Source organism: Lobosporangium transversale (assembly GCF_002105155.1).
Source record: "Lobosporangium transversale strain NRRL 3116 chromosome Unknown BCR41scaffold_47, whole genome shotgun sequence".
NCBI lineage: Eukaryota > Fungi > Mortierellomycota > Mortierellomycetes > Mortierellales > Mortierellaceae > Lobosporangium > Lobosporangium transversale.
The window spans coordinates 128451-146089 of record NW_019029025.1 but is presented as its reverse complement, the minus strand read 5'-3'; the positions used below and the strand labels follow the sequence as shown (position 1 = coordinate 146089).

General features: G+C 41.2%; 1 protein-coding gene across 1 annotated transcript; it reads left to right on the top strand.

Moving 5' to 3' along the window:
* Positions 1–5: 5 nt before the first annotated feature.
* BCR41DRAFT_327207 (hypothetical protein) lies at positions 6–17363 on the top strand. The gene is made up of 51 exons (XM_022021648.1): positions 6–289; positions 389–558; positions 702–1176; positions 1295–1452; positions 1547–1603; positions 1694–1881; positions 1970–2229; positions 2335–2975; positions 3080–3520; positions 3616–3829; positions 3935–4083; positions 4208–4483; positions 4583–5024; positions 5130–5816; positions 5897–6141; positions 6219–6431; positions 6521–6552; positions 6638–6884; positions 6955–7031; positions 7115–7318; positions 7458–7830; positions 7918–8094; positions 8228–8319; positions 8401–8461; positions 8534–8658; positions 8782–8966; positions 9059–9210; positions 9293–9379; positions 9518–9628; positions 9757–10047; positions 10135–10400; positions 10532–10664; positions 10760–10956; positions 11066–11285; positions 11382–11575; positions 11672–12005; positions 12101–12899; positions 12994–13142; positions 13253–13444; positions 13536–13793; positions 13892–14134; positions 14217–14318; positions 14424–14576; positions 14657–14761; positions 14853–15068; positions 15146–15299; positions 15396–15537; positions 15634–15835; positions 15934–16210; positions 16301–16813; positions 16914–17363. The coding sequence occupies exons 1-51, from the start codon at positions 145–147 to the stop codon at positions 17249–17251; spliced, it is 12162 nt and encodes a 4053-aa protein (XP_021877391.1). The 5' UTR covers positions 6–144; the 3' UTR covers positions 17252–17363.
* The last annotated feature ends 276 nt before the right edge of the window (positions 17364–17639 follow it).

Here is a 17639-nt window from a genome sequence, read left to right as displayed (position 1 = left end):
ATTACACATTTTAAAGTTTCCTCGCCACAGGCTGACATTCCCTTCAGCTCCATTCATTTCTCTCGAAACGGATTCGCGCCCTAAATAACATTTTATTTGTACGCTGACAACTGGCTATCATTGTGCCATTGCGACTTACTAACTATGAATTCGCAGCTGGATCTGATCCGGCTATCGCTGGTGGAACTTTTGGATGAAATGAATGGAGAGAACCCAGACAATGTCGACAGTCAAGTTATAGCAACCAATATTTGCAGCATGGTCATGGAGCTGAAAGAGGATGAAATCGGTAATAAAATCATGACAAAAAGCTTTGTGCAACTTATACCTAACGCAGCTTCAATTTGTGCGGAGACTAATTCAGAAGTCGGCTTCATATGATCATTAGATATGGCGACTTCGCTCCTCTTCAACCCAGAGCGGGGTATTATGTTGTTTCTCAGAAAAGCTCTTGACAAGACTGCACATACTGGCGCGAAGGTCACTTTTCTTGAGTTTACTGCCGAGTTTATCAGTCGTTCGCGTAACGCCATTACACCATATATCGTCGATATTAAGGCAAGATGCAGACCAAAAACTACAAGAACTAAAATGGTTATTTGTCCTTGCTTATCCCTGTATCTTATATCTTTTCCTTTCATTTTCCTTTTCCTCTTTTTTTTTTTTTTTTTTTTTTTTTTTAATACTGCTATTGCCTACAGAGGACTTGTTTGAACCTTTTTTTGAATGACAGTACAGCTCGCGTCAAAAAATCATCAATGTTGCCGATCAAGATTTTGTTATCATCATGCTCGAAAATGATTGATCCAGAGGTGTTGGAGATAGGGGGGCTTTTCGAGCGAATCTTTGAAGCATATGGAACTCAGCAGTCAAAAATGGTGGCAACTGTAAAAGCGGAAGTGCTAGAGGTGCTTGGAATCATTTCTCGATATTTCCCAAAGGTGGCAGAGAAGCGTCAGTCTATGGTTGTGCGCTGGTGTCTGACAACAATCCAGGAGCAGCTAAAGCCCAACGCAAAGCAGGAGCTAACTTTAGTAGCAGGGGCACTCATTGGGCTGGACAACTGTCTCTACAGCTTTGCGGATAAAGTCACGAAAGATGTGCCTACGATACTACAGCTCGTTAAAACGTTAGTCAACGTCCCAGAAGACCTAAGCCGATTTGCAACACCTATTGGTATGCTCCGCAGTGTGATAGTAAAAAACTGCAGATGTGCATTATCTGGTCTGTCTTTGTTACCTACTGATGTTTTGCTATTTTTTTTTTTTTTTTTTTTTTTTCTTTCAAAAAAAAGCTGCTATGGACCTTTTTGCGCACCATATCCACCTATTCCGCTCAAAATTGATTGATATATATGAATGGATGTATCAGCGGATCGCAGGGTATTGCGAACATTCACACAGCGGGATGTCGAAATGTGGATATAACTCATTGGATGTTTTTCTGCAAGAGGTAATATCGATAAAGTGGAGCTGAGGTGAATGATAAATTTGTAATTACGAATTTAGCAAAAACAAACTGTAACCAACATTTGTGCTCTTGATAGATGGCGAATGTATTAACATCAACAGAGATTACAGAGCGAGAATACAACTGCTTCTTGGTAAAGTATTGAGTCTAATATGGAGTATAACACAGGGTAGTCTACGGTAGTTTATGCTGACAAAGGCTCATACTATCAATATTGGAATAGTTTTTTACTGCAAATTTCACTCAGATTATCAGTACAGAGGTGGTAACATCTACCGCCCAGTACAAAGCAATGTCAGTCGCGATCCGAGGCTACGGATATTTTGCCGAGCCATGTAAACATATTGCACCAGATCAGCTTAAAAACCTTCTCGTGCAGCTTCTCCGAAAGAGTTCATTCCTCGTATCATCGTGAGTGCAGCCGCATATCATCTTTTCAAATGTTTAGCTGTATAGATTTAAGTTGGTTTCTCACTAGGCACTATTGAGCTCACTATAGAAATCTGAATGAAGGGGTCGATGGTTCAACCTCTCATCTTGCAGCATTTATCTCTGCCTATACGAATGTTGCACGAGTTTATACTGAGGTTCCAGAGCTTTTAATGTCAGCACTGAACCAAATGGTGAACGCAGCGATTGCCAACTTCATACGGATGTCGACCTATGCGCGAATTGATTGCACAATCTCGATTGTGAGGCTGCTTGTCATGCTCTTCTATAAGGGCGAGGGAGCTCTGAGAGGGTTCTTTGACAAGTTTTGTAAGTTTATCACATAAGAATATGATAATATTTAATATTATTACCATATACAGTGAGGCAAGAACCGCTTACCTTTGGATAATCATCAAAATACGGTCAAATTAGCATACAAGCTGCTTGTATTCACATCTGCAGACATCGCAAGGCCACAACCCCCATCCTACAGGATTGACCAAACAATTACGACGGATCAAATAGCATGGCATTCATATAGTATATATCTATTTTTATGGCGGAACATTTTCAAACCAACTGTTCTCATCGAGGACCTAAACAAAACCCGTATAGACATCTCCGGTGAGGATCTTGAAAGATTTCTTTGCGTCGTATATGGATGTACAATGGAATCTTTCAAGCGCCTGATATTGCTATTAAACCTCACGGTCTCCGAATCGGAGACGGATCTGGAGGAGGGAGTCGATGCAGACATTAAAGTAATTGATGTAGATCCAATGTCCGTATCTACAGTTGGGCCTATGTCTGGTGACATAGCTAGTTTGCAGGCCAACTGTGCTAAAGACTTCCTAATTTTCCAGAACCTAACAGAGTTCTGGCAAGTCTTCCTACCAGAAGTCAGACCAGATCTGTTTAAATCCTGGTCATACGTAATTGGAAGCACACTTATCGAGCTCTCCTCGAAACATCCTCTTGTCAGTGGATTTTACAAGATGTTTGCCACTTGTTTGCAGGTCTGCCAGTCGATTTCATTATTCCAACAGAAGCAAAGTCTCATGGAACGTATAAAGGTATATTTGTAAAGTTTATTTTATTTTACTTATTAAGTTATAGGTCCGTAATTGCGAGCAGCATTACTGAGTTGACTTAATGGTTTATCTTTTACCTGACATAGATCGAAGATGATACAATAGATATTCATCGCGCAGCCGCTCTATTCAAAAAGTACATTTATGAGGTGCTCGCGCGACTCGAGCAATACAAGGACGATCTGCTAGCATCATGCCTACACTTGGTGCTGTCAAGCCCATCCGCTCTTATAGAGCCTAGCAATATTATTCCCCCGATTAAGCTGGCGCTCAAGCTTGGACTAGGATATTTTCCATTAGCATCTATTGCGATGGAGGCCATAGAGCGATGGGTTGATATTATTGATCATGGTCAAGAGATTTGGCTTAGTCAGGTCTTGCCATATTTGAGTGATTATTTGATGGTTGAGTTAACTGTCAACGGAGACAATGATTTACCCGAAGCAACATCACTGAAATCAAAGCAAAAAGGATCAGCGCGTCAGAGCCAGTCATATAAGGTTGTTGCACGGAGTGCATCCATACCGGTGAGTACTTGAGCTTTTAAATCGACGTCAAACAGTTTGTGTCTTTTGAATCTTCGCTTGACTCTCTCTCGCTTGTTGCTATTATGCCACTATAGAACCTTCCGGAGCAAGTTGAATCCATGAGAGATCTGCAGCTACGTATTTTACGGCTCCTTGGTCGGCAAGCGCAATATAATAAACTCATCTTGGCACAACGAACTGCAGACGAAGTTGACAAGAGAAACACATCCGATCTACTTGCTTGGGACCCCGAAACGAGATTGAAATTAAAGCTTCCTTTTTTGGAGATGAAAGCTGAGCTTCAATTTGGTAAGTTTTAGTCGTATGATTGCGAAAATCACTCTTAAGCGCATTTTCCTCACTTTTATGAGGCTATTTGCAATTAATAATTGGTGTTATCTTAAAAAAAACTAGACGAGATGCTTCCACGAATAGTGGATCTTGCAGAGAATTCTCTCAGTCGACAAATTAAGGTGGTCAGCTGTGAGTTGCTTCATTCCTTAATGATCCTCATGATTGGTTCCAGTGCTTTCCGCGCTCGTGATGCGCAGGACTCGAAGAAAGTACGTAACTTTTTTTAGGGCTTCGTTACCTATGGTTGAGTCTTTTGTCCTCTTTCTCTAATCATTGCTACGCTGAGAATGACTCAAGATAATATTATTTTCCTTCCTATTCTGAAACGTTTAGAGCCCCTTCCATAAATTATTCCTCAAACTCTTCCCGGCGTTGCTCCGCCTAGCAGTGGATGTAGATCAGGTTCCGCGGTCATTGTTCCGTCCATTGGTTTCACAGTTGATCCATTGGTTGACAAACAATGCTCAGTACGAAAACCCAGAAACAATCGTGCTATTAAACACCTGCATAGATGCTACATGCGATACAATGGGGCCTCTTCGGGACTACGGAGCTGAATGCCTTGGCGAGTTCGTTAAATGGTCAATCAAACAATCCTCATCAAGCTCTGTATGTTTTAATTATTTAATTCAGCACCATCCTAAGTCATGTTGAAGAGCCACTCACCAATCTATACTAAACACCCTTCTGTTTTGTCTTTGCCACTAGTCTGGATCTGCGAATGTGAAATCATTGCTAAAACGGATCTATAGTCTCGCATCTCATTCAAACCCCACTAAACGATTAGGGGCCTCACTCATCGTTAATCGAATTTATAGAGTCTTTCGAGAAGAAGCACCACTTGTCAATCAATTCACAATGGAGTTGCTGTACTGGTTATTGTTTAGTTTGCGACTTGCAGAAACGGATCATTCTGGCCTCGGCACCCGACATCAAGCTTGTTTGGCTATCGCTCGTCTCCAAAGAATTGTCCAGGTCAAAGCAGCCTTGTTTCTGAAGGATTCAAAGGATCGTAGGCGAATCCCAGGTTTAGAGGAAGCTACAATCGATGGTCTTGTTCACTGGTTGTTACGAGAAACATCTAGGCCAGAAATGGAATATACAAAGATATGTCGAATGCTTTTTGATTCTTTTGTGAAGCTACTACCAGGTGAGACACACTACTGAAATTGACTGGTACTTCGTTTTTTTTTTTTTTTTTTTTCTGCTTGGACTTTATGGTTAAACCGTAGCCTTAACTCATTCCTGTACATAGGGTCTCCATCTTCGGGAACATGGATTGGCGCCAAAATCACACATAATGCAGGCTTTGTGGCCTCTCTCTATCAATGCCCTCAGTATACTTCAGAGACATTTACTCAACCCACCGCGTATCGGAAGTGGTGCACACAGTTAGCCTCAATACTCACTAACTATATCTGGGTGCTGAATCATCCTGGAAGTGCAGAGCTGCTTTTGGCGCAACTCGAAAAGGGGGCCATCATGAACACGTCTACCAAGTTTCTAGAACATTGCCTTCTCTTTCCGCGTGAATTAAAGCGAGGCGATATGGTGACAACATTGACCCCATCAGAGCGGCAACAGATCATGGACCAGAATCTCATGACAGCTAGGAAGGCCATTTCCTTCGTTTCAATCGTAGCCTCACAGAGCCAAAGCCGTGGTGACACAAAGTTTATAGCACAGCTTCAGGCATCCGGTCTTCTTGACTCGAGATTTTTTGCAGTCTTGGCGGCATGTCTCTTCAATCCAGACAGTATCGGAAGCGATCAGCTCTTGAAAGGCAGCGAAGAGCTTACAATATTAAGAGATGAACTCAAGGTAGCCCTGAGAGTTATAAGTAAGTTACCTATGAGTATCACTCGTTCATGCGGCGAAATGCTCATGGAGGCCATATCATCTGGAGACTTGATCCCCCTGTCGGCTTCACCTGATGTCAAAGGTATATTTCCAACCCTTTTTGAAGCGAAAAAGTCATGGTATTGGAAACGCACGTTACTTACATAGTTGTTTCAACTATAGGGCAAGACCCGATAAGGTTTAAGGCAGTTATTGATGGCCTCGAGTTGGTACGAGAGTGCGATGTCTTGGAGAGTATGTTCGATGGATCATCTCATAAAGCATGTCACTATATTGCTTCTTTGTATGAGGTCTTTATGTCAATGCAAAGCACACGGGACCCACTCTGGATTAACTATTGTAGTGCACTTCTGCAGTTCTCTTTGGGCGAGCGTCAGTGCCGACAGCGCCTTTGGGATTACCTTTTGGTATGAAACTATCTTCCAAGCGCTTTATTTTAGCGAAAAAAATATGTTCTTTAACCCTAGTTTCTATCGCTACATAGGACTCCGAACACTTTGAGCAAGCGAAGATGATATATTTGAAATACGCGGACGTCATCAATCGCCAAATTGCGTTGCATTTTGTAGAATTATCACCTGTCATATCGTGTGCTGCAGAGTTCAACCCTTTTGTACTTGCGATCTGGAATGATTTCCTAGATTATATGTATTCCCATCCAGAATTGAGCACAGAGAAGGATACATTCCTGGACATGGTATACACAGTTGCTAATAATTGATTTTCATTTATAACTATATTGCTTTAATAACCTGTGGTCTATTCACACGATTTTGTTCTTGATAGTTGACAAAGGATTACTCAACATTAGAGAGCATGTATGTAATTAGAAGTCATTGGATAGACGCATTACTTAAGAGAAAGAGAAATTATTAAGTCAGTATCTAATCAACTCTCCTTCAGTGTAAATTATCTTGGAAAGGATCAAATATCAATGACAGTTGCAATTTGGAAACGGCTCGTAGCGCTTAGCCCCAGGATCCTTCGGAACTCAAAAACAGATACATTCGTTCAGTATTTCTTCAAGATCTTTCAATCCTTTTTCGAACGTGATCCTGACAAGAGAGAGTATTTAACGCTTCCAGTCATGTCTGAGGCATTTCCTATCCTTCCGGTCTTCTTGACGTACCCAGGGCAGAGAACGGTCGAAGTGAGTTATTATTCTCCGTATTTTTAAACTATGGATTCACTTTGCATTGTTATTCATTTTCCCCTTCTAGTTTGAGTCTGTATTCAATAGGGCTGTTTTGAATTTAATGCCAATGTCTTCTACCGAGTACGAGCGAGGGTCATCCAAGTAAGTGAAAATGATTTAATGGTTGCTTTTTTGAATGTACTTGATTTGTTGTTAATGTATTTGAACTGTATTGTTCAATTCAGGTTCAAGGATTACATTAATGCACTCGATCTCCTCTTGAAGGCTTTGGTCGCCTCTTCCAGCTTCAGTCTGTTCAAGACATTGATGGGCATTGCTATACGGGAATCAAATCACCCGCATATGGAGCAGATGCAGCAGCACATCTCGTCGTTCGCGTTAAAACAGCCTCTCTCAAAGGTCCTGGAGATCACGGGCTATTGCTTCGAGTAATGATTTTCTATGCTTGCATCATATTCATTAGCAGTTCAGTATATCAAAGGCTTACATGATGCCACCACCTGGCAGACACTAAAAGTAGTATCCTCTTCTCGATTACTATGTGAATTATTAATTGTTTATTCATAGCGAGTTCATCAAACGCACTCACTCAGATGAGCACCGGCGGAATATTATTCATCAAATATTGCTGCCCATGTTAAAGGCCTTGCCTACACTAAGCGTTTCTGAGTTTTACGTGCTGAATATTGCGCGAATTATGGGTGTGATTAAGCAAGAGACGCCTCGCTCCACGGACACAGAGATGCGTAGAGATTATATAGAGCGCGAGTGCTGCTATGGTCTTGTACATGTGCTATATATGCGATTGCCTTCAGAAATGGTCAACACTAAGGATAGTAAGATTGTAGATGCATTCACCGGTCATAAGACCACTACTGGAAAAGAACTCACAGTAGACGTGTTTAGGACCGCAAATGCAGCCAAGTTCAAACAAGACTCGGTGAGTGGCAGTGATTAATCTGCCTGTATGGTTGTGAATTCTAGTTTTTGTATCCCGGATTAACTGACATGTGACCCATGCATATAGACACCAATGACTCCAGAAACAGCTGCCTTGAGGGAGGACTATAAGCGTGCAGCATACAATGCTCTTGCATCAGCCATTTTGTGCACCCAGCGGAAGGAGGATTTTTTCCGTCAGTTCCTGTTCCGCGATAACGAGGCCAAGAAAGAGTTTGTTTGGGAAAATATTGTTGACCTGGAGGTATCAAACGTATATTGTTGATTTCATATTCCCCGCTCCCCCCCCCCTCTTTCCTTATTCTCTCTCTATTGTTTCCATTTCTATTATTTTTAGTGTTATAATTATCATTGACCTTTTTAATGAATTGAAATAGGCAAAATACCATTTTGAACAAGTTCTTTCTGGTCCTCTTGTAAAGACGCGATTATCCGATCTTCGTACGAAATCATTGAATCCAAACAAAACGTAAGTTTGAATGCGGCCACCACTTTAGCCACTCAAGACAGCACAAAGATACTGAATAGTCTCTGTCACTATATGTTATAGGTATAGCACAAACTATCGCTACATGTCGTCGCAGTACCTTAGTGACAGTAGCCTCTCACAGGTAAATTGTTTCGAATGGGAAATATGTAGCGTATTTCAGGTTTTCAAAATACTGATACTCTTAGTGTATTAGAGTGTAGGGATGATAGGTGAAAGTGAGGTCTATACTGATCTGGATGATGGAACAACCAATCAGGGCAATCAAGATACGCCTGAACTCTCTGGCCCCAATCCAAATGCCGTCAAGAGTGAAGTCAAGTAAGACTTAAAGAATCATTCGCTTAAATATTCGTCCGTTTATTATTATTATTATTATTATTTTCTTTTTTGTTAAAAAAAAAAGTTATTAAGACCTTTTAATCTTTTGGTTTGATCTTTTAGGAAAGAAGAAGAAGAGCATATGCTTGAGTTGGATGCAATCAATTCTAATCCTTGCATGAAGATGATCCTTTTGGTTATTAATGAGCTGCATACGAGTATTACTCCTCCCCCAAAAGAGATGGCCAAAGAAGACAGCGCGATGCCATCTTGGATGAAAGATATTCACCGGAAGCTGGTTAATCCTAGTAAGTATAATATCCTTTCCAGACATACCATATCCTTGATGCAGTAATGTATAAGCGTACACACTCGCTAATTAAGATATTCTACTTGTTAGATACCAATCTGAATGTTCGTCTGTTTTTAGCGAAGATTGTCATCAACATTCCTGAGGCTTTTGAGATGTATGCGCATTCATGGATCCGATCGTTGATGAAGTTGGCAATAGAAGGCGAACAATACGGCGAAGCTATGAACTACTTTGTTCAGGTAAAAATGTGATTTTGGAAACAACGTGACAATAATGGCTATCTCATGAGGCTAATTTTCATCATTTACTGGTACGTGATAGGATTTGTGCGTGTTGATCGTCGTATGGGGTGGGTCTGTGAAACTTGAAGATTCTTATGATGATCGCGTGCTACTCTTGAGTTTTTTGGTGAGACACCTTTTCGCTTATTGTCGTTTGTAATGACATTGATAGTATGTCTGACTTATCACGTATCCGATTTGTATTCATATCCATTTCCATATCCTACTCTCTTTTTTTTTTTTTTTTTTTTTTTTGTTTTGCTAGAGCTATCTGATGAAAAATTGTTATCATGAGCAGCGACAGTACCTACTGAATAACATCGATCTGATCAAGGGGACGTTCGAAAACTGGTCCAATATTGCGATTGTTCCAACGGTATGTAACAAATTTCCCATGTTGCAACCCATGCATCTGCAATCTGCTCGTATATTGTCTATGCTGATAGATTTTCTTTTTTTTTTTTTATTTTTTTTATTTTTTTTATTTTTTTAATTTATTCACAGACAATCATTTACAACAATTTCAAAAACATTAAAGATGACAAAAGGAATATCACTGGTATTCAGCTTCTCGGAATTGTTTTGACTCACGACAATCCACCATTCTACAGAGGCCCGGAAATCGACCTTGGTACATTGCGAGAATCAGATTACTATGAAGCCTTGGTTCGGAATATGGGTAGTTCCCAAAAAGCTGTTTATTCTTCGGCTGCTGAAGTTTGTGGTTTAGTTCTGGCGTATATGAAGAGACACAATAGCTTGGATAATGACTTTCAAGACCTGGTCACAAAGAAGGTATTCATATCACAGGCAGCAGTCTCTTTTTCCAATCCCACTGCTACTACCTCAAGACTAAAGATAGTAATATACGCTCTTTACTAGCTTTCGGAACTTTTGGTCACGTCTGGCCCTGCACCACACACCAAAAGTGGAAAGTCGGTGTCGTTCATTAATTGCCTGCATAAAGTGCAGCTTCATTTTCCAGAAATCACTGATGCGTTTGGCCCAAGGCTATTATTTTTATTCCCTCAGCTTCTCGGCGAAGAACGCAGACTAGCTCTTGAAATATTCTCTGGCAGAGCCGCTCATCGTCCAGATCTTTTTCAGTCGCTACAAGGATTAAACTTCCTTGGCTGCTTAAAACACCGGTTAGTTAGCCTAGCGCTTTAATGCATCCTGTTCTTTTTTTTTTTTTTTTTTTTTTTTGTTTTATTTTTAAAGCGATGAATCCTTGATTAAGTAGCGCTACTCCTATCTCATTTACTATTCCTATTGGTAGAGACGAAGGAACGCAATTTGCTGCTCTTTCCATCATTTACGCCCTTTGGGAGTCCCTGAAGGTGGATCAAATACTCTACTTTTTGGATACGATTGTGCTTGAGTTTTCGCATCATCCTAGTGTCGAGTGCAGGGTAATGCGGCCTTGTACGAGTTTCTAGGCGCTTCAATATACTCTGCCAGAATATGCTGCTAAGCGCTTTGTGATTATTACTTTTTTATTTTTTAGAAATTATACTATTCGATTCTCATGACACTATTCGACAAGCACTCTACTACCCCTGAAGTAGCTAACGTGCTGCGAACACAGCTCCTGCGCGGACTTGGTGACACGAATGAGTCGATTCGACACACTGTTGTAGAGTTCTGGTATAGCAAGGACCGATTGCCATCAAATACTTTTGAGCGTCTAGGCGAAATTATCAGGTACATGTTTTTTTATTATTATTTATATTTTTTGATAATAATGCCATTGCTATTTTTTCTTACTTTCCTTATAATTTAATGTTATGAAAATAAACTCCCGTAACTATAGAAACATGTATGATGTCCAGGCAGAGGACATATTTTTGAACTATGCGACATACATGCTGTTAGACCGGACAAAGAAAAGTCCTGATTATACGGAGCCTATTTTTCAGGAACCACTGCCCAATGCGAAATTTAACGAACGCTACGCAAGTATCGACACATCTTGGAGGCATACAGTGGCGATGACACCGCTATTTGTAAATACTCAACAAAGCCAATCTCAGGTATATCGGTTTTAAAAGCATTTTGGGCTTGAAAAGTATTAGTTCTTTCTCGATTCGAATGAGCTGACTTTGATGGATATTTTTCTTTCTGGATAGCTTATAAGCGATAGCTGGACCTTGGGCGAAGATGAGCTTCGAGCTACCCAGTCCACATTTGAGTTCAGCATGACCTTGGACGGAGGTGCACCTGCAATCCGATCTCAACTAGGTGGAGCCGCTAATCCAAGCTCAACATTGATGTTCAGAAATACTCCAGTTCAAGGAGCAGCCCCAAAACTCTCACTTGAGGCGTATGTGATTTTTTCCATTTTAAAGTATGAGCTACAAAACTTGTTTTCGGTTAGCTAATTACTGGCCTATTCAACATTGCTCTATGCTCTATACAGATCGTTATTGGATAGAAGCCAAAAGTATCGTCGCCTTCAAATGCGGCATGTTCATGCCACTGAAGTAGAACAATCGCAACGATACAGGCGTGCATATGAGGCTAAGGTGCAGAACAAGGCTCAGGCAATCGCTAACAAAGAGATAGCGAGAGCTAAAAGTGTTTCTATCATTCGAAAATACAGGGAGGGAGATCTGCCAGATATTCAAATTGCATATTCTGACGTTATTCGGCCACTAAAGAGTTTGGCAGAGATGGATGTCGAGATCTGTAGAATGCTTTTTAGTAAGCTTGTTATCAGTTTGATAGGCCAAATTGATTCACATGTGGAAAGTGTAAGTTGAATCCTTCTTTGCTCAACAACGGATATCTTTTATGTCCGCGCATTATTAATAACACGACGCATTGATATCTTCATAATGTTCACAAGGAGGAAGAGGCTCTATCTTTCAAGGATGGACTGATACGTGACTTTAAGAACATCTTGCAAAAATCTACAACTCTTTATACGCCCTTCATCGGAAGCATTCTTCGTATTTGTCATGATTACGGCCAAGTTGATATTTCTGCTGAATTAGTTGCTAAGGCATCCATTCGAAGCTCAAATCAGCACCTTGGCATCATCTTAATTGAAAAACAAATCCAAGAACATGGCTCAAGAGAGAGATCAGTTAAACGCTTAAAGACCAGTGGAGCAACTAGTCATGACCCGAAGAGAGGTAGCTGGATTGAGCTTGCACGCATTTACAAATCGATCGATGAAAAAGATGTATTCAAAAGTATCTATGAGACTAAAGTTGCTACAACGGAGTTTACGAAGCAGGCAATCGAAGCTGAGGTTGTTGGAGATTATGATCGCGCGGTCAAGGTCTATTTTGATGGAATCACAAAGCATTTTGCAAATGAGATCCATGTAGACGATGTGGAGCAGAGTATTTGGGCCCATGGTCGTTTGGAGTGCCTTGAGCATTTGGGCGATTGGGATTACCTAGAGGCAAATATGATGTCGGACCTAGACAACGATTCGCAGGAGTTATGGACAGAGGACTATCAAGACCCTTACTTGCATTATTTCCTGACGAGTTATATCAAATTGGTTGATGGAAGACGAGAATCGGAGATGTTGGAGTTCTGGACGGCAGAAAACCCTAACCCTCTCTTCCAATTTATTGATGAAGCCATGAACAATCCCTCCCACCGCCAGATTCTGACAACACAATATCAACCAGGTAGGCCTTGTTTTGGTTAAAAGTGCTTTGTAGATGATTGCCATCAGTTGAGCGTCTTTATGGAGTTTAATGCTATGTTTACTATATGTACCAGAACTCGCCCTTGCCGCTGTAATGAGAAGGGATTTCAAGCAAGCATCCCATTATGTCCGAAGGTCTTATAATCGATTCCTTTCCATCTGGTCCAACCTCCATCCTCTCTCAGAAAAACCCCGTTTACATGAGCTTGCGAATCTGCAAAGGGTATACATGCATTTTTGTTAGACTGGAATGGCGTTACTTCCTTCGCTTCTATTTATACATGTATTGTTGACTACTGACTTACTTTCTCTCTATCTTTTTCATGTTTGTAGGTTGTTGAGTTGGAGGAATTCTTAGGTGCTGTTGATAAAGCCCTACGTGATCCCATGGCAAGCTTTCTAGCTTCTTTAATCTCGAAGTGGGATCATCGATTTCCTAGTGTATCAACAGATACCATGGTGACTTGGAGCAACGTCCTTGATGACCGCAAGCTCATGATCCAACGCCTAGAGGACTACACCGCTGTGAGTTATACTGCATCTACTACACAATCTAACTATATAATTAAGTTATTAATTATTTTGGGCCATTCAATTCATCTCGTCAATGTTTTAGTACTCAAGGAGGCAAGAGACCTTAGTTACCAACCATCGCATTCGTAGCTTTATGAAAATGTCGGCAGCAGCTCGTAACCAAGGTAACTTTTATGTTGCCAATACCTGCGTTGCCTCGATGCAAAAACTCCAAGCATCATCCTACAATATCCACTACAGCCAGCTGAAGCTTGATCTCGCCAGAGCAACGTTGGAGATGGATCGAGTAGTCAAGGCTGGTATTTTAGCTGATAGTCTATCCAAGTTTGAAGAGTATATTGTAAGTACAAATGGGTTGGTAGTCAACTTGATTGCTCTTCTGCTCAACGAATCGGGTTTGCTGGCAAAGCTAACCACAAGGTCCTCATTGTATTTCAGAGCAACGACCGTGACTTTGATTCGACTCAGATCGCAGGGCTGAATATGCTCGGAAGTAAGGCGTACAGCCTTTTGCGTGAGCTAATTACAGATGACCGCACCATATGGAGCCATCTCAAGTCGAACGTTTGGGCCCAAAGTCTAATTAGCTCTAAAGCTGGTGAAGCTGATATCTTCCGGAAGCTGCAGCAGCGAGGCTATGAGTGCTTGCGGGCAGCAGCGGCGCTCGAGATAGGCGAGGATGTGAGTGCTATTTTATTTATGCTACATTCACTTGGCTTATGGAGTGCGACTTGCCATTAACGAGATGTGTCTTTTATCCTAGATGGTCAGAAAACTCCGTCTAAACACTGCATCGTACTGCGATAAAGTCTTAAGACATCATGAGAACGAAAGGAGCAAGGAGGGGGGCGAATCATCAATTCTCGTAAGCAATTCTCTGATCTACAGAATATGCATGTACTCTGCCCTCAAGAATACTTATTCATCTTTTTATTATTTTTGTTTTTTTTTATTTTCATTGACGATACAGAGCACGAAAGATCTGGCTGTACATGCGAATCTTGTAATCAAAAATACATTGCTATCGATTCGGGATGGAGAACTTGGTGCCACAGAGTTATTCCCTCGTCTGCTTCAAATCATCGAGATATACCCCTCTAGCCAAAAGCCATTCACAGAGATGGTACGTACTTTTTAACATGGAAAACTATTATCTGCGCTCACTCAAATATACTGATAGCCAGCAACTATGTTCTGTAATAGGTAACCGACCTCTCGGGAAGCTGGACATTTGTCCGATGGATACAGCAAATGGTGGCTGTGCTAGATAAACCTATCGGCGCCTGTGTAATGCCGATTCTCAAATCGGTATGTTATTGCAGCAAATTCGCTGTTTCTTTTATGCTCTGTGGTGATCGGCGAATTGACAGTACAACCTTGTCAATATGTTCCAAAATAGATTGCGCTTCAATACCCCAACGCACTGTACTATCCTTTGACGATTAGTGCAGAAAATTTTGCGTTTGAGCAAGGTCCCGCAGGGGAGAAGTGTATGCAAGACGTTGCTTTCTTAAAAAAGACCGTATTTTCGCCTTTAAAAGAGGACTTTATTTTCGAGTTAAGACGCCTTACCAATCCAGATCATCTCATCAAAGATTGGCTCGAGCAAACTGTGGTATGTTATTTCACAAAATATGTCTCTGATGTTCATATTGTATGACACTAAGGACTTGATGTATTTGCTGGATTTAGGCATTGTTTCAAAACAAGACACGGAATGTAGAGCAAATTATGGCGTTGTACCAAGATCTCCATCGTCTGGTTTTGGATGTTGGCAATCCTCGCCTGGGATCAATTGCCAAGGCATTCGCTGCGAAATATGGTTCTAAAATGGAGAGCCTCTGTGGTAACTTTTAGCTCTTTTCTGCGCTCCCTGGCCATGAAAAACTCATCCTGATAGTTTTTTTTTTTATTTTTTTCCACACTAACACTTTCAATTTAGGTAAAACTGGTCAGAAGCTGGCAACCATCAGTAACCGTGATTTCAATTCGCATATTCTCAAGTTCTGCCGCAATGAAATTCTTTCTAAAGACGCTTCAAAGAAACAAAGCGATGCAGATCTTTTGAAGGCCTACTCACCATGGTAAGCCTATATACTTGAAGCGACGTTGCTTATTTTTGCTCAAAGTCATGTTTTTTGAAACTCACTTTCATTTGGTGGAAATAACCCGTAATATAGGTTACACGCTTTTCAGGCTTCGGACTATGATGGTGTTATCGACATTCCTGGGCAATTCTCAGGTTTGACACCGCCCAACAGTCAGCAGACAGCAACGATTGTGCGTTTTGATCAAAGAGTCCTTGTGATGAGCTCTATTCGAAAGCCTAAGAGGATTTCTATCCTCGGGAGTGACGAAAAGGAGCATCTTTTCCTTGTCAAAGTAAGCTAATAGCCCGAAGCACAGGCCTACATTACTATGTTGGAAGATTCGTTATGATTAAATCATGTATCCTAATGCTGGTTGATTGGCTACAATAGGGCGGAGAGGATCTTAGGCTCGATCAACGTATTCAGCAGCTGTTTAGTCTAATGAATGATATTATGCGGAAAGACCCGCAATGCTCCCAGCAAAACTTCTGCATTGGGACTTACAAAGTCATCCCTATGTCAAGCTCGCTTGGTGTCTTGGAGTGGGTAGATAACACTAAGCCTCTGCGACACTGCATTGAGGGCGAGATTCCTCATAAGGAAACATGGCGAAGAGCCCAGGATCAGTATAACAAGTTTGTTGCGTCTTTCAAAGGAGATATGATGGGTGTGTTAAAGGTTTTGGATGGCTTTTAGAAGGCAAGCTATCTTTGGTTTTGGATAATTTAGTTAATTAAGTCCATTTCATTTTCCTTAGGTTACCATAATCTGTTTATTAATGGCACTCGCGAAAAAGTTGTCAAGCACATGGAAAGCCTGTACAACCAATTTCGAGAGGATTATCTTCGACAATCAATCTCACGGCTCGCTGCTTCTCCTGAGGCATTTTTGATGTTACGATCCGAGTTCACGAAGAGTTTGGCGGCCATCAATGTCTGCTCCTATATCCTTGGCATTGGCGATCGTCACTTGGAGAATTTTTTACTAGATATGTCGAGCGGTTGCTTGATTCCTATTGACTTTGGCCATGCGTTTGGCTCTGCTACGGAGGTCCTCCCGGTGCCTGAACTAGCGCCGTTCCGTTTGACTCGACAGCTAGTAGCCTTCTTGAACCCACTGGGTACTAAAGGTCTGCTTGAGCATCCCATGGTGTGCATCATGAAGGCGCTTCAGGCAAAGAAAGATGTGATTTTGAATACAATGGATGTATTTGTGAAAGAACCACTGCTGGACTGGCGTAAATATGCTATCAATCAGGCGAAAGAACAGAGTAAGTGTATCCCTATAACCATTTGTAGTTTCCAATGAGAATGTGGTGATTCAATCCATATTCTGACTCCGGTTCTATATGTTTATTAATCATTTTTTAGAAAAGCGTGGCGCAGATATGGATTCATTTGAAATTGACGAGGACAGTATAGCGCCTCCAGCGTGGTACCTCCAACAGAAAATGGATATTGCTCGAAAGAAGTTGGAAGGACACAACCCAGTATACTTGACTGTACAAGAACTGAATATGGGCCACGCAAACAAGCCTTTCCTGGCAGCTATTACGAAGATTGCGATGGGCGACAGTCTGCACAATGTCCGCGCTCGGCACGGTCGAGTGTGTGCGAGTGTGCAGGCTCAGATTGAATGTTTGATTGATATGGCAACAGATTTAGACATTCTTGGGCGAGCCTGGGTTGGTTGGATGTCTTGGGTGTAGAAACTGAGCAGGACAGTCACAAAGAAAGTAAAAGTAACAATAGTAAACAACATGTCTTCCGAACTTTCACATTCTTTACTTTCGCTCTCTTTTTCTAATAAAAAAAACTGCCACACATTGTTACCATGTTTGTTACCACAAGGCCCATTGTTGGACGCAACTTACGTACTTTCTCCATTTCATGCATGTTCAATGGTAAGGTAAACAAGCATAACTTTCATTTTTTAGTGTTTAGAAACAGGGCATAGACCATTACAAGAACAGTAAATGTAACTAGAGGCTCAATATAACGAGGCAATAAGGATGAATGAGAGGAAGAAAAAGTGAAGGGAAACTTTTTTTCACCAGCAGTAGGAGAGAAGAGCTTTTATTAAATCTGAAGGACTTT

Coding starts and splice junctions, on each gene's coding strand:
- BCR41DRAFT_327207 (XM_022021648.1), top strand. CDS start 145: ATGAATTCGCAGCTGGATCTGATCCGGCTATCGCTGGTGGAACTTTTG. Junction 9,211..9,292: donor CTATGAACTACTTTGTTCAG/GTAAAAATGTGA, acceptor GGTACGTGATAG/GATTTGTGCGTGTTGATCGT. Junction 14,577..14,656: donor AAAAGCCATTCACAGAGATG/GTACGTACTTTT, acceptor GTTCTGTAATAG/GTAACCGACCTCTCGGGAAG.